The sequence below is a fragment of the Neofelis nebulosa genome, chromosome 3 (assembly GCF_028018385.1).
Source record: "Neofelis nebulosa isolate mNeoNeb1 chromosome 3, mNeoNeb1.pri, whole genome shotgun sequence".
In the NCBI taxonomy this organism is placed as follows: Eukaryota; Metazoa; Chordata; class Mammalia; order Carnivora; family Felidae; genus Neofelis; species Neofelis nebulosa.
This window is the reverse complement of record NC_080784.1, coordinates 139,547,414-139,559,766: the sequence shown is the minus strand read 5'-3', so window position 1 is coordinate 139,559,766 and position 12,353 is coordinate 139,547,414. Positions and strand designations below refer to the sequence as shown.

The 12,353-nt window shown below is 40.2% G+C and overlaps 1 protein-coding gene and 1 pseudogene across 3 annotated transcripts in view; one reads left to right on the top strand and one right to left on the bottom strand.

Moving 5' to 3' along the window:
- The window catches only part of ENOPH1 (enolase-phosphatase 1), a 37,529-nt gene that overhangs the window by 14,304 nt on the left and 10,872 nt on the right, over positions 1-12,353 (top strand). For 2 of the 3 annotated variants that reach the window (XM_058722105.1, XM_058722107.1), the window contains exon 2: positions 11,741-11,943. In XM_058722105.1, coding sequence (XP_058578088.1) covers positions 11,741-11,943 — 203 coding nt within the window. Of the gene's footprint in view, positions 1-8,357; positions 8,460-11,740; positions 11,944-12,353 lie in introns of all 3 variants that reach the window. The other variant, XM_058722104.1, reaches the window with a different exon arrangement.
- Positions 9,260-10,833, bottom strand: LOC131507388 (heterogeneous nuclear ribonucleoprotein A3-like; annotated as a pseudogene).

Sequence of the window (12,353 nt, the reverse complement as noted above, 5' to 3'; positions counted from 1 at the left end):
CCGTGTTTGATGATTCTTAACATTTTCCATTCTTACAGCTTACCCCCATGTTACTCCTTTACTAAAGAAAAAAAGGTATTCTTTTTTTCTTTAGTAAAACAAACTTATTTTTGTATCATACTTTTGATTTTCATAATTAATTGCTCATTTAATTTTCAAAATTGGCTTTGGTGTATGTAGGGGTCAGAGAGGGGTGGAAGGCAACCCCCGGTGAGCCTGTTGTACCCAGTTTTCCATCACTCCTCTAAAGAATGTGAACATAGTCAATAGCTCTGTCCTTAGAGGCCCTCCTGGAACCTCTTGGGACCTCTTCCCAGGGGATTCTATTTCAGAAACACAGATTTCTTTTCAAAGACAGAAGTCTTAAATACAAAAAAAGGTTCTTTGTCTTCTGGGTGTGTATATGAGGGGTTCATTAACTTGATTTTTTTCCCAATGATTCATTATTGTGACCTTTGAACAAATTCCTTTCCTTAAGTCTAAAAAGTGTGGAGCTAACACCCTTCACTGAGGAAAGAGACTAAGACACATAGTTTGGAAACTAGTGGTAATCCCGAGAGTGGGACCTGGGTGGGACTTTGAAGAGGAGCCGTGGTCAGGCCAGTGTTCGCAGTTCTCTTGGTATGCTCCAAGAGGCTGGCTGACTCCTGGGCTGGACCTTGTGTGGGTCTAAGTCACTGTAGGTTCAGTTAAGCTCATTAGATCCCTGCAGCCAGGGTGATGAAGCTCTGGGATCTGGTTCTTCAAACAAAACAGAACAAGACCTGATTGATAAACTGTTACCATAGTCTATTAATTTGTACTTAACCTTTATGTGCTTGTGTAAAATGGGAGAAATAATAATACTTGTTTCATTAGGGTTATTAAGAGAATTGAAATGAGATCATTCAGACCGTTTATTAATCCATTGAATAAATTTGGAGTGCTTGGTAGTTCAGGGAGATGTTATGTGCTAAAGCTTGGATTTGAGGGTCAGTAGTAAGAGATGGTATTTGAAATCATGAAATTAGATGAGAGGTCACTAAAGATTGACTATAGATAGAGAGTGCCTGGAATAATAAGGACTTAGTAAATGTTGGCAGTTACTCCCACTATTATAAAACTTACTTATATTATTACTACTGTTTATTGGAAATGTTATAGAACTGCCAGGTGAACTCACATCTCTCATTTTCTTTTTCTTTTTTTTTCTATTTTTTCTATTTTTTAATTTTCTTAATGTTTATTTATTTTTGAGAGAGAGAGAAAGAGCGCAAGCAGGGGAGGGCAGAGAGAGAGGGAGACACAAAATCTGAAGTGGGCTCCAGGCTCTGAGCTGTCCACACAGAGCCCAATGCGGGGCTTGAACTCACATGATCTTAAACTGCAAGATCATGACCTGAGCCCAAGTCAGACGTTCAACCGACTGAGCCACCCAGGTGCCCCTCAAATCTCTCATTTGCTTTGTACAAATGTCTTTGAGAAACCAAAGGTATATTAGAATTATCTGTAGAGAATATCACGGTCCCCAGGGTGTTGGGTGATCCCAAGAGTAGTGCTCCCCAACGTCATCTACCCACAGAGCTGGATAGACTCAGGCATTGGGATTTCATAGGCCTGGGTTTGAGTTGTGCCTTTACTTTGTACCAGCAATGAAACCTTTTAGAACCCAGGCTTCATCATGTGTTCAGAGGGGTCACCATCAGGGATGGTAGGTGGATTCAAAAAGCTAATTATCAATTCCTTTCCTTTCCCTTCTACTGTTTGGGGCTAGGACTCCAGGCCAGTCTGGTTTCCTTCTCTGAAATTCATGAGATACTGATAATTCTGTCTCTGTGCGTCTTTTTTAAACCTTATCCCAGCTACTAGCCCCTTGTAATGACAACCTTCCCTTGTGTGATGTGACTCATTGCAATTAATTAGATTATAGTTTATCTTTCTTTAATTACAGTTTAATCTCCTTAACGGGATTTAGAAGACACTTTTTTTTTTTTTTTATCAGCAACATATTTAATCATTTTGAATTCAGGTGATGAAATCTAATGTTTATTCCTAAAGGCTTCTGCTTTCAAAGAGGAATGGTTACATCCCTTCCTACCCCACTGAAGATAGGGACACCAAAGTCATAATTTCTGAGCTCCTGTGGCCCCATGTAGCAGCCAGAGCACCAAACTTTTGGTAGCTCCTAGTAGGGTCTTCAGGAAGGATATTGAAGGAGCAATTTTAATACCACCACTGCTGAAGCTGTCTTAACAGGTGGCATGGACCACTCCAAGAAGTAGTAAATTCCCAACATTGGAAGTGTTCAAGCAGGTACAAACTTAGAGTTATAAAATAAGTAAGTTCTGGAATATAATGTACAGCATGGTGACTGTATTGTATATTTTGAAAGTTGCTAAGAAAAATCTTAAAAGTTCTCATCACAAGATAAAATTTATAACTGTGTGGTGATGCATGTTAACTAGGCTTATTGTGGTGACCATTTTGCAGTATTATATACATGTATCAAATCACTGTGTTGTACGCTCCAAACTAATATATGTCAATTATATCTCAATTTTAAAAAAAGATTATACGCTCTCATTGTAGAAAATGACCTCCTGACCCAGTGAGAATGTAATGTAGTGTAAATGTCCATGTTCCCCTCAATTTTGTTCTGTGCATTAGATATTCCCCAGAATGGGATTATGTTCTTTATTTTTAACCTGTTTTATTTCTTATTTAGAGGATGTGATTTGCTTAGAGAATTAAGACCCCACTTAATTTTCCTTTGCTTTTTATCTTCTGAGATTAATAGAAAAATAGTAGCCTAAAAGTATTGCCTTCATGTTTAATTTTCTGGCCGAAAAAATTCTAAGTTCTCAAATACTTTGAATCATTTGTCGTACTATGTGGTTCATTGGAAGGCTTTTAAAATAGTTTCTTTAAATAGCTGTACTCTAAGTATTACCCACTACCTTTTCATTACCCATTTTCCTCAGAGGAGTCTTGAGTAAACATTATAGCAACTATTTTATTTTTATTGATTCTATGACCTTTTTATTAAAACGACCAGACCACTTGACTGTAAAGCAAATCCATATTTGGACTTCTAAACATTAATGAGGCAACTTCTTTAATTAGACGTTCAGAAATTTTGTGGCCCTTAAGGAGCCTTAATGGAGCTCTTTCAGAAAGCTACCATTGAGCTGTGCAGAGTAATGTAAATTGCTGCTTGCATAGTATCCCCTCCAGCATTTAGTGGAATTTAATCATAGTCGCCTGAAAGACAAATGCTCTCATTTAGTTCCATGGCCTTTTGTTATATGTACTACTAAAGCATAACAGCCCCTTCGGTGTCTGGTGGACTAAAAACATTCACACACTTGTAGAATCCTGGGTTTACTGCAGCATTGTTTTCATGCTATAATATTCTGAAATTATCCATAAATGGATTATGACTGAAGTTAAAGTGTTTATCATTACAGTTCTTTCTGGAATTACTTTTAAAGGCTGAAAATGTTCAATGGGCAGGGTTGGGCAAGAAGCACTAGCTCTTTGAAGTCTATTTTTAGAGCTTTCTTATATGTTATCATAGCATATATAATCGATATTGTTACTGACTTTAAAAATAAGCAACTTGAAGGCGTTTTATTTGTCTCACAGAATAGATTGCTCAGAAAGTATGTTGAAAGAACAGGATAAAATCTTCACAATTTAGTTATGTGCCCCATGTACTTTTATACGATGCAGTAACACTTTTGCACTAAAATAGAAGTCTGCTAACATGTCATTCCCAGGTGGTCTTGTTGTTCCATGTGTCATACTAAGTTCTGCTTTCATTGCCTAACTTTGTGTGTGTACTTAGTGCAGAAGGGAGTTTTATGTCTAGAGGAAAGGGGCAAATTGGATGAACAGGAATTCCAAAGTAATGTTTAACTTTTAAAGCTTTTCCTAAAAGTTCAAAATTGTTTGAAACCTTGCACCTGTGAGTTCGCTGAGGCAAGGCTGTGGTTCATAACTCTGTTATCAGCGGCGTCTGGCACTAAGTAGGTCCTCAGTAAAACTTGAATGTATGACTTGATTGTGCTTGTGATTTATCCTCTGGGAACTTCTCTGCTATTATTTGTCACTCAGTTTGGGTCAAAGGTGATCCTTTTCCAGTTTAAATGTCTGTGCTGGAGAATATGATAAGTGGTAAGGTCTAGGTGCTTTCTATCTAATTATCTCTAATTTCTGCAGTGACTGCTTGGTATTATCATTCCCATTTAACAGGTGAGAAAACTGAGGCTCAGAGGGGGTAAGTTGAATATGGCAGTAAAAAGCAGAGGTAGGACCCCCTGGCCTGGCATACTGCCTATAGTCTTTTTTTCTCTTCTGCCAGAGAGGTTAAAGACTTGGGCTCTCACAGGCTCTCCATAAATTGTTCTTGGGGTCATTAAAGCTGGATATGGGAAATTGGGCTTTGTGAAACACAAAGTACTATAGCACTGTATCTGTTTTTATGCCTTTCAAGTACTTCAGCTTTTCATTTACTGAGAGGCCATGAATCTAACCCAAAGTTTTTCCCCAGGAATGTTTCCAGTTGCTTGGGAGTTGAGGAATAATGGAGATAGGACATTGGAGGAGGATGACCAAGTGAGAAAGAAGCAGGTAGAGGATGAGGGATCAAAGTTGCCTTGTGTTTTAATTGTGAAACATTTTATTTTATTTTTATTTTTATTTAAAAAAAATTTTTTTTTCCAACGTTTTTAATTTATTTTTGGGACAGAGAGACAGAGCATGAACGGGGGAGGGGCAGAGAGAGAGGGAGACACAGAATCGGAAACAGGCTCCAGGCTCCGGGCCATCAGCCCAGAGCCTGACGCAGGGCTCGAACTCACGGACCGCGAGATCGTGACGTGGCTGAAGTCGGACGCTTAACCGACTGCGCCACCCAGGCGCCCCTGTGAAACATTTTAAATAAGCAAGAATACGGATTAATATAATGACCGTGCATCCACCACAAAGCTTTTTAAATTTGAGACTATTTTGTTTTAGATCCTAAAGAAATAAAGCATTATAAATATAAGTGAGACTCTTGAGTACCTCTCATTTTGTATGAATTTTATTTATACATTAAGGTTTATATTCACGTTTATAATCATAATTTCAGTACATTGATGTTTTTTCAAGTATTTTATTTTTTTAATTTAAGTAATCTCTACACCCAGCGTGGGGCTCAAACTTACCCAAGGTCATGAGTCATATGCTTCTCCGACTGAGCCTGCCGGGTGCCCCTCAGTATTGAGTTTTTAACTGCTGTATGTTGTTGTATTTTTTATTTTTATTATTTATTTATTTATTTATTTACTTATTTATTTATATATATGTTGTTTTAGAGAATGAAAGAATATACTGGAGTTTATTCTCTAGCTAATAAAGATTTAGATTGTTTCCATTGATTTTGTTATTACACCCAGTACTAAAATAAACATTTTTTTTACTTCTCTCTTTGTGTGCCTGTGTTAGAGTTTGTCTATGATATATGCTTAGGAGAGGACTGGCTGTGTGTGCCTTCAGTTTTTGTGTATCTTCTCAGCATTCTTGAGTAGGGGGCCAGCTTGCAGTCCTGCTACAGTACATGAGTCGGGGAGAAATTAGTAGGTGAAAGGAAGGATAAGGAGGGGCACGATGTAGGGCATGATGGGAAAACCCAAGTATTTAAAGAACAGAAGCCTATCAGTATGGTAAAAGGAGTCTCTTGCGGAAAAAGCAAGCTGTCAATCTCAGCTCTTCATTTTCCTTCTTTTAGATCAGGATTGAGTTTTTATTGAGTTTAAACAAGGCTGTTCTGTCAAGTATGCTGAACAATTTTCTTGATTACACTGTACGCTTTTGAATCTGCTGAATGATCCATTACTTACTGGAACGCCATGTGGGAACAGGCAAAATTGAATGACTTTATTTTTAGTAGGCCAGGTGAAATTTGAATAATGTGTTATGAAGAGAGGTAAACGCATCAGCCCTACTCTTTATTTATTTTTCTGTTGAAATACAGTTGACATGCAATATTATATTAGTTTCAGGTGTGCAACGTAGTGATTGGACATTTTTTTACATTAGGAAACCCTCACCATAATAAGTTTAATTACCATCCATAACCATATAAAGTTACTACAGTATTATTGAGTATATTCCCCATGCTGTACTTTGTATCCCTGTGACTTACTTATTTTGTAACTGGAAGTTATAAGGGCATTCTGTAAATATTTGAGTAAAGAAATAAGTGAGTGAGGGGCACCTGGGGGGCTCAGTTGGTTGAGCATCCAACTTCGGCTCAGGTCATGATCTCGTGGTTCATAGATTTGGACCCCACATAGGACTCGCTGCTATTGGTGCAGAACCCCCTTCGGATCCTCTACACCCCCTTTGCCCCTTCCCTACTTGCACTGTCTCAAAAATAAATAATAAAAACATTAAAAAAATAAGTGGATGAGTTTAGATAAACAGACTTCTTTTTAAAAAACTTTATTTTTTTTAGAGAGAGACAGAGCATGCGAGCAATAGAGAGGAGCACGGAAAGAGAGAGAGAAATTCAAGCAGGCTCCATGCTCTGCACAGAGCCTGATGGAGGACTTTATCTCACAACCCTGGGATCGTGACCTGAGCCAAAATCAAGAGTTGGATACTCAACCAACTGAGCCACTTAAGTGCCCCTAAATAAACTGACTTCTTTTTTAATGTTTATTTATTTTTGAGACAGAGACAGGGACAAAGAGAGGGAGGCACAGAATCCAAAGCAGGCTCTAGGCTCTGAGCTGTCAGCACAGAGCCTGATATGGGACTTGAACCCATGGACCCTGAGTTCATCACCTGAGCCGAAGTTGGATGCTTAACCAACTGAGCCACCCAGGCACCCCAATAAACTGACTTATTGAGTTCAACTTGATTATACAGTTTTCCTTAAAGTATGAGACCTTCTCTGAATTGTATACTTGGGGTGTACATCATAGTGTATACTAATTTTTCTGCATTTTTTAGAAAAATACAATATTTAGAAAATACTGGTAATTGCAAAGACTCTTGCAGGTTATCATACTCTGGATTTGTACAGCATTCTGCTTATACTCTGCTTGTCTCACCCTTTGCCCCATATCACAAGTTTTTGTTTGCTTGCCATCCTCCTGTCCCCCCACTAGATTCTTAAGCTTTTGGAGAAAAGGGACTTTGATTTATTTTATCTTTTCAATTCCCTTTTCTGTGCCCCACTAGTAGACACTAAAAACAACAACAACAACAACAACAAAAAACCCCAAAACTTATTGAATGTACCACATTTACTTTGAAAAGATACATAGACTTGGAACATCTGAGTGGCTCAGTAGGTTAAATGTCAACTCTTGATTTCGGCCCCAGGTCATGATCTCACAGTTTATGGGGTTAAGCCGAGTTGGGCTCTGCACTGACAGCATGGAGCCTACTTAGGATTCTCTCTCTCCCTATCTCTCTGTCCCTCCTCCCATTTGCTCACTCTCCTTCTCTCTCAAAATAAATAAACAAACAAAAAAAAGAAAAGATACATAAGCTCAGTGGTAAGTAAATAAAAATTTTGACCTAAGAGAAATCATGGTCCTAGTGTGTGGATTACCGACAAGGTATTTATTTTTTAATTATTTTGCCCATCACTGTTTTACAGGGTATTCTATAGGTAGTCTGATTACCAAGAAAAAATCATGGTGATCAAATTGTCTTTTTTTTTTTTTTTTTTGGAATATTTGTCATCCATGGACATGGGCCAAATAGTGTGTGTGTATTGATGATAACAGCTGTGAGCAAAGTATATTTGATCCCTACCCTCAAGGACCTATGGTCAACAATCTAGTTTAGGAGTCAGTGGACTTTTTCTGTAAAGGGCTGAACAGTAAATGTTTAGACTTTGCGGACCATATGGTCTTGGTTACAGATATTCAACTCTGCCATTGTGGCCCCAAAGTAGCCACTGACAATGCAAGCAAGTGAGAGTGGCTGTGTTCCAATAAAACTTGCTTTACAGGAGCGCCTGGCTGGCTCAGTTGGTAGAACATATGACTGTTGATCTTGGGATTGTGAGTTCAAGACCCATGTTGGACATAGAGCTTACTTTAAAAAAAAACAAAAAAGCAAAACTTCATTTACAAAAACAGGAGGTAGAGTGGATTTGGCCCATGGGCTATAGTTTGCTGACTCGATCTAATTCATTTGTTTCTTGGTCTCTGTTTCTGTTTCACTCCTGTATCCACAGCAGTAATTTTCATATTTTCAGTGTAGTTTTCAGTGGCTTACATGCCACAACTAGCAAAGTGAGATTGTTGAAGAACTTGATCTCATACAAATGACTGAAGCTAATTCTTTTTTTTTTTTTAAACTCATTTACCCAGGACATTTTATTTCCTTACATCAAAGAAAATGTTAAAGAGTATCTGCAGACACATTGGGAAGAAGAGGAGTGCCAGCAGGATGTCAATCTTCTGAGGAAACAGGTTGGGACACTTCTCTTCCATTGCTTCCACATTCCCAAGTGTCTGAGAACTGAGGATGCCTGGAGACTTAGAATGCGCTCTGAGCATATTGTAAAAGAAGCTCTCTGGGCTCGCAGGGCATGGCTGTTGCAGTGACTTGCCTGCTTAGGAATTCACAGTACATAATTAAACGGGCAGATCATGGCAGTTCATTGTCTCTACAGTTGCTTCTCTCTGGAGCTATTCCAGAAGCATAAAAATGTCATGTATTTTTAAAACGAAGCTTTTTCTGGGTAGTGTGTAAAAGGTTTTGTGCTGTCTTGTCACATTTTTCATTAATGTCTCCCAGTGACAGCACCTCAGCACCTCATTCTCCACTCTCTTCTGCCTCTTGGTAGGAGCCGTTCCCTCCCCCCCTCCCCCAGCCCTCCTCGGGCTTCACATCCACACAGCCCTCTAGACCTGTCTCCCTGCTCATGGGCCAGCGTCTGTCTCTTGTGGTGCTCTGCTCTATTCACCCTCCGGTTTACAGTCCGTTTTTCCCTTCCACATTGTGGAACTGGGAAAGAACTGATTTTTTTCCTTTCTTTCTTTCTTTTTATTTTATTTCTTTCTTTTTATTTTATTTTTATTGTTTTGAAAAGTTAAAAATTCCTTAATTTTTTTTTTCCTGGTACCAGTACCACAATTTACAGGGCAATATACCTGATGTAATGAAAAGAAAAAAACAAAGCTACAACAGAAAGAAAACCTCAGGAATACACATCTAATTGACACTACATTGCATTAATCAATAGCTGCACTTTTTGCCAACTGTGGCTATGACCGTCCTGAACAAGAAGGGTTTCCTGTTGAAGCTGCAGGAACTCTTCTGACTATGGAGCGTCGTTCCTTCTGTGGCAGATTTTTACAGTTCCTCTAATGCAGTTGGGACAACTGTCTCAAAGTAACCTGAAGCTTTCCTGACAACTCCTCGCTCTCTCTCCTGCTGAGAACTGTAGCCCTTCTGAAAATTTTTAGAACCTTCTGCTACCGCATCTACCACTTCCACCACCAGATCCATAACCACCACCTTAGGGACTGCCCGAGCTTCTTCCACCAAAACCGCCCCCCTTCATGGGTCCGTAATTTGATTGCTGTTGTCCCCTATAATTTCCAAAATCGTTACAGTTCCCACCACCACCATACTTACCACCTCCAAAATTTCCTCCTTCATTGTAACCATCATATCCGCCGCCACTGCCACCATATCCACCTCCTTGGTTTCCATATCCTGGTCCACCACCACCATAGCCTCCTCTACTCTAGAACCAGGACCACCACCATAGTTGCCACCATCACCTCCAAATCCATTATATCCACCATCACCTCCTCCATAACTACCCCTGCTGCCACCACCTCCACCACCATAGCCTCCTCTTCCACCAGAGTTTCCACCGCGGCCAAAGTTACCACCACCTCCCAAGTTTCCTCCACGACCCATAAAGTTGCCAGATCCACCTCCACGACCTCTTTGCGATCCAGCAGACCGAAATTCTTGTTTGGAAAGGGCCTTTTCCGCTTCACAGTTATGCCCGTTAATTGTGTGGTATTTCTGAACAACAGTTGTATCAACTGTATCAGAAGTTACAAAAGCAAATCCTCTCTTTGTTCTACTCTATCCCCCATAACTTCTGTGGTTTCCATCTTGCCATAGTTTTCAAAGTAGTCTCTCAAATTATATTCTTCTGTATCTTCTTTAATACCACCAACGAAAATTTTCTTCACAGTTAGATGGGTGCCAGGCTTTACAGAATCCTCTGTAGAAACAGCCCTCTTTGGTTCCACTACATGCCCATCAACCTTGTGTGGTCGAGCACACATTGCTACATCCACCTTCTCCACACAAGAGTAAGTCACAAAACCGAAACCTCTGGAACATTTCGTTTGGGGGGTCTCTCATCACCACACAGTCTGTAAGTGTGCCCCATTTTTCACAATGTTCTCTTAAACTATCATCTGTAGTTTCAAAGCTGAAACCACCAATAAACAGTTTTCTCAACTGTTCTGGTTCCTTTGGATCATGGCCCTCCTCCCCCCGGTGGTAGCAGTGACGGCCAGAGTTGGGCTGGGGGCGACTGGGCGGCGGTTTTACCTCCATTTTGAGACCGGACTCGCCTCTTCCAACTTAAGTTCAATATGGGACTCTTTCTTTCTTTTTCAAACGTTTATTTATTTGAGAGAGTGAGAGAGCACACGCACACGCACACGAGCGGGGGGCAGGGGGAGCAAAATGAGGGAGACCGAGGATCCAAAGTGGGCCCTGCATTGAGAGCAGAGAGCCCGATGCGGGGCTCTAACACAATCTGTGAGATCATGACCTGAGCTGAAAGCAAACGTTTAACCTCCTGAGCCACCCAGCCACCCCTCCGTTGTTGCTGCTTTTTTTTTTTCCTTATTAAAATTGCCTCAGTGGCAAAGATCTTATATGCTGTGCAGGGTGAACTCTGGCAGTTACTTTCTAGTTAGTTTTCTACATCGGACAATGTGGAATGCTCTGGAAATGTTTTAATGGTTGAATTTGGGATTGGACGTACAGTCCCTTCCTTTGGGCCGCGGAGTATTTGGGTTTGTTAAATATTCTAGATAACTCAGGGTTCATCTGAAACTCCCCTCCCTCAGCTTTGTCTTGTCTTACAACTCTTGTTGTTGAAATATACATACATATTCCCCCATTGTAGTGTATAAATCATTGGAATATGCTTACTCACAGTCATTGTTCTAAATAGCTGTTAGGGTTTTGTTTTTTTTTTTTTGCAAAGAAAAAATTCCTTTCATATTGACAGATACTGAAAAAGAACCAACCCCAGACATTGCTTTGCTAGCTTCTTTTCATTGAATTCCAGGCAGAAACGGATTTTGTTGAGATTTTGTTTCTTCCTCAGTTCATTATAGTGCAGAAAAAATGATCAGATGTAATTAAAGTCCTGGTTTGTTGATCCCAGTAAGTGAATCAACACACTGGGTCTTACTGTATCATTTTACCATTATATGCTGTGTCTTTTCTCATGTACAACATGCCTCTTGATTTAAATTTCAGCTTTAGCAATATAGGAAAGGTAATGTAAATTCATTAATTAGAATCCACTTTTCCCTTAGGAATCGTTCACTATCCTCCTCCAAAGTGTAAGACACTTTAATTTGTCACAGTGCTAGGTGCTAATGATAGTTGGAGAAAATTGTTCAGCTTGGTTTTCAGGTCTCATTTTAAGTGATCTTTTTAAAAATAAGTCCGAACCAAACGTCTTGTTTACGACCTCAAGGCTGAAGAGGATTCCCACCTGGATGGGGCTGTTCCCATCCCTGCTGCATGTGGGAATGGAGCGGATGACCTGCAGCAGATGATCCAGGCTGTGGTGGATAACGTGCGCTGGCAGATGTCTCTGGATCGAAAGACCACGGCGCTGAAACAGCTGCAGGGCCACATGTGGAGGGCGGCTTTTGCAGCTGGGCGCATGAAAGCAGAGTATGTAACTCAAAACATTTCACCAGCCCCAAAACCGAATGCGTTTTCCACTGGTCCTCTCTGTCCAGTGTTCGTTGTGTGATTCATAAAATAGATAAAGTCAACATTCTTTTTATTTTAACAAGTGAGTGTTTGTTTTGTTTGTTTCAGAGCCGGGGGAAAGCGTTCCATCCGGCTCAATTCCCCAGACCAGCATGCCTGGCTTTGTGGGATGGCCGAAGGACTTTTTATCCCAGTGTAAAACAGCTTCCTAGAAGATGGTGACTTCCTTGAACTAAGTCCTGTTTGATCCTTAGCATACGAGTGGCGGCACTGTCGGGCTATGTCTCAGGACCGTTCAATCACTTGCTTTCTGCTCTGTTAGAGGAGAAAGATGGGTGCCATTATTTACGTGTTACTTTGGGGTTACT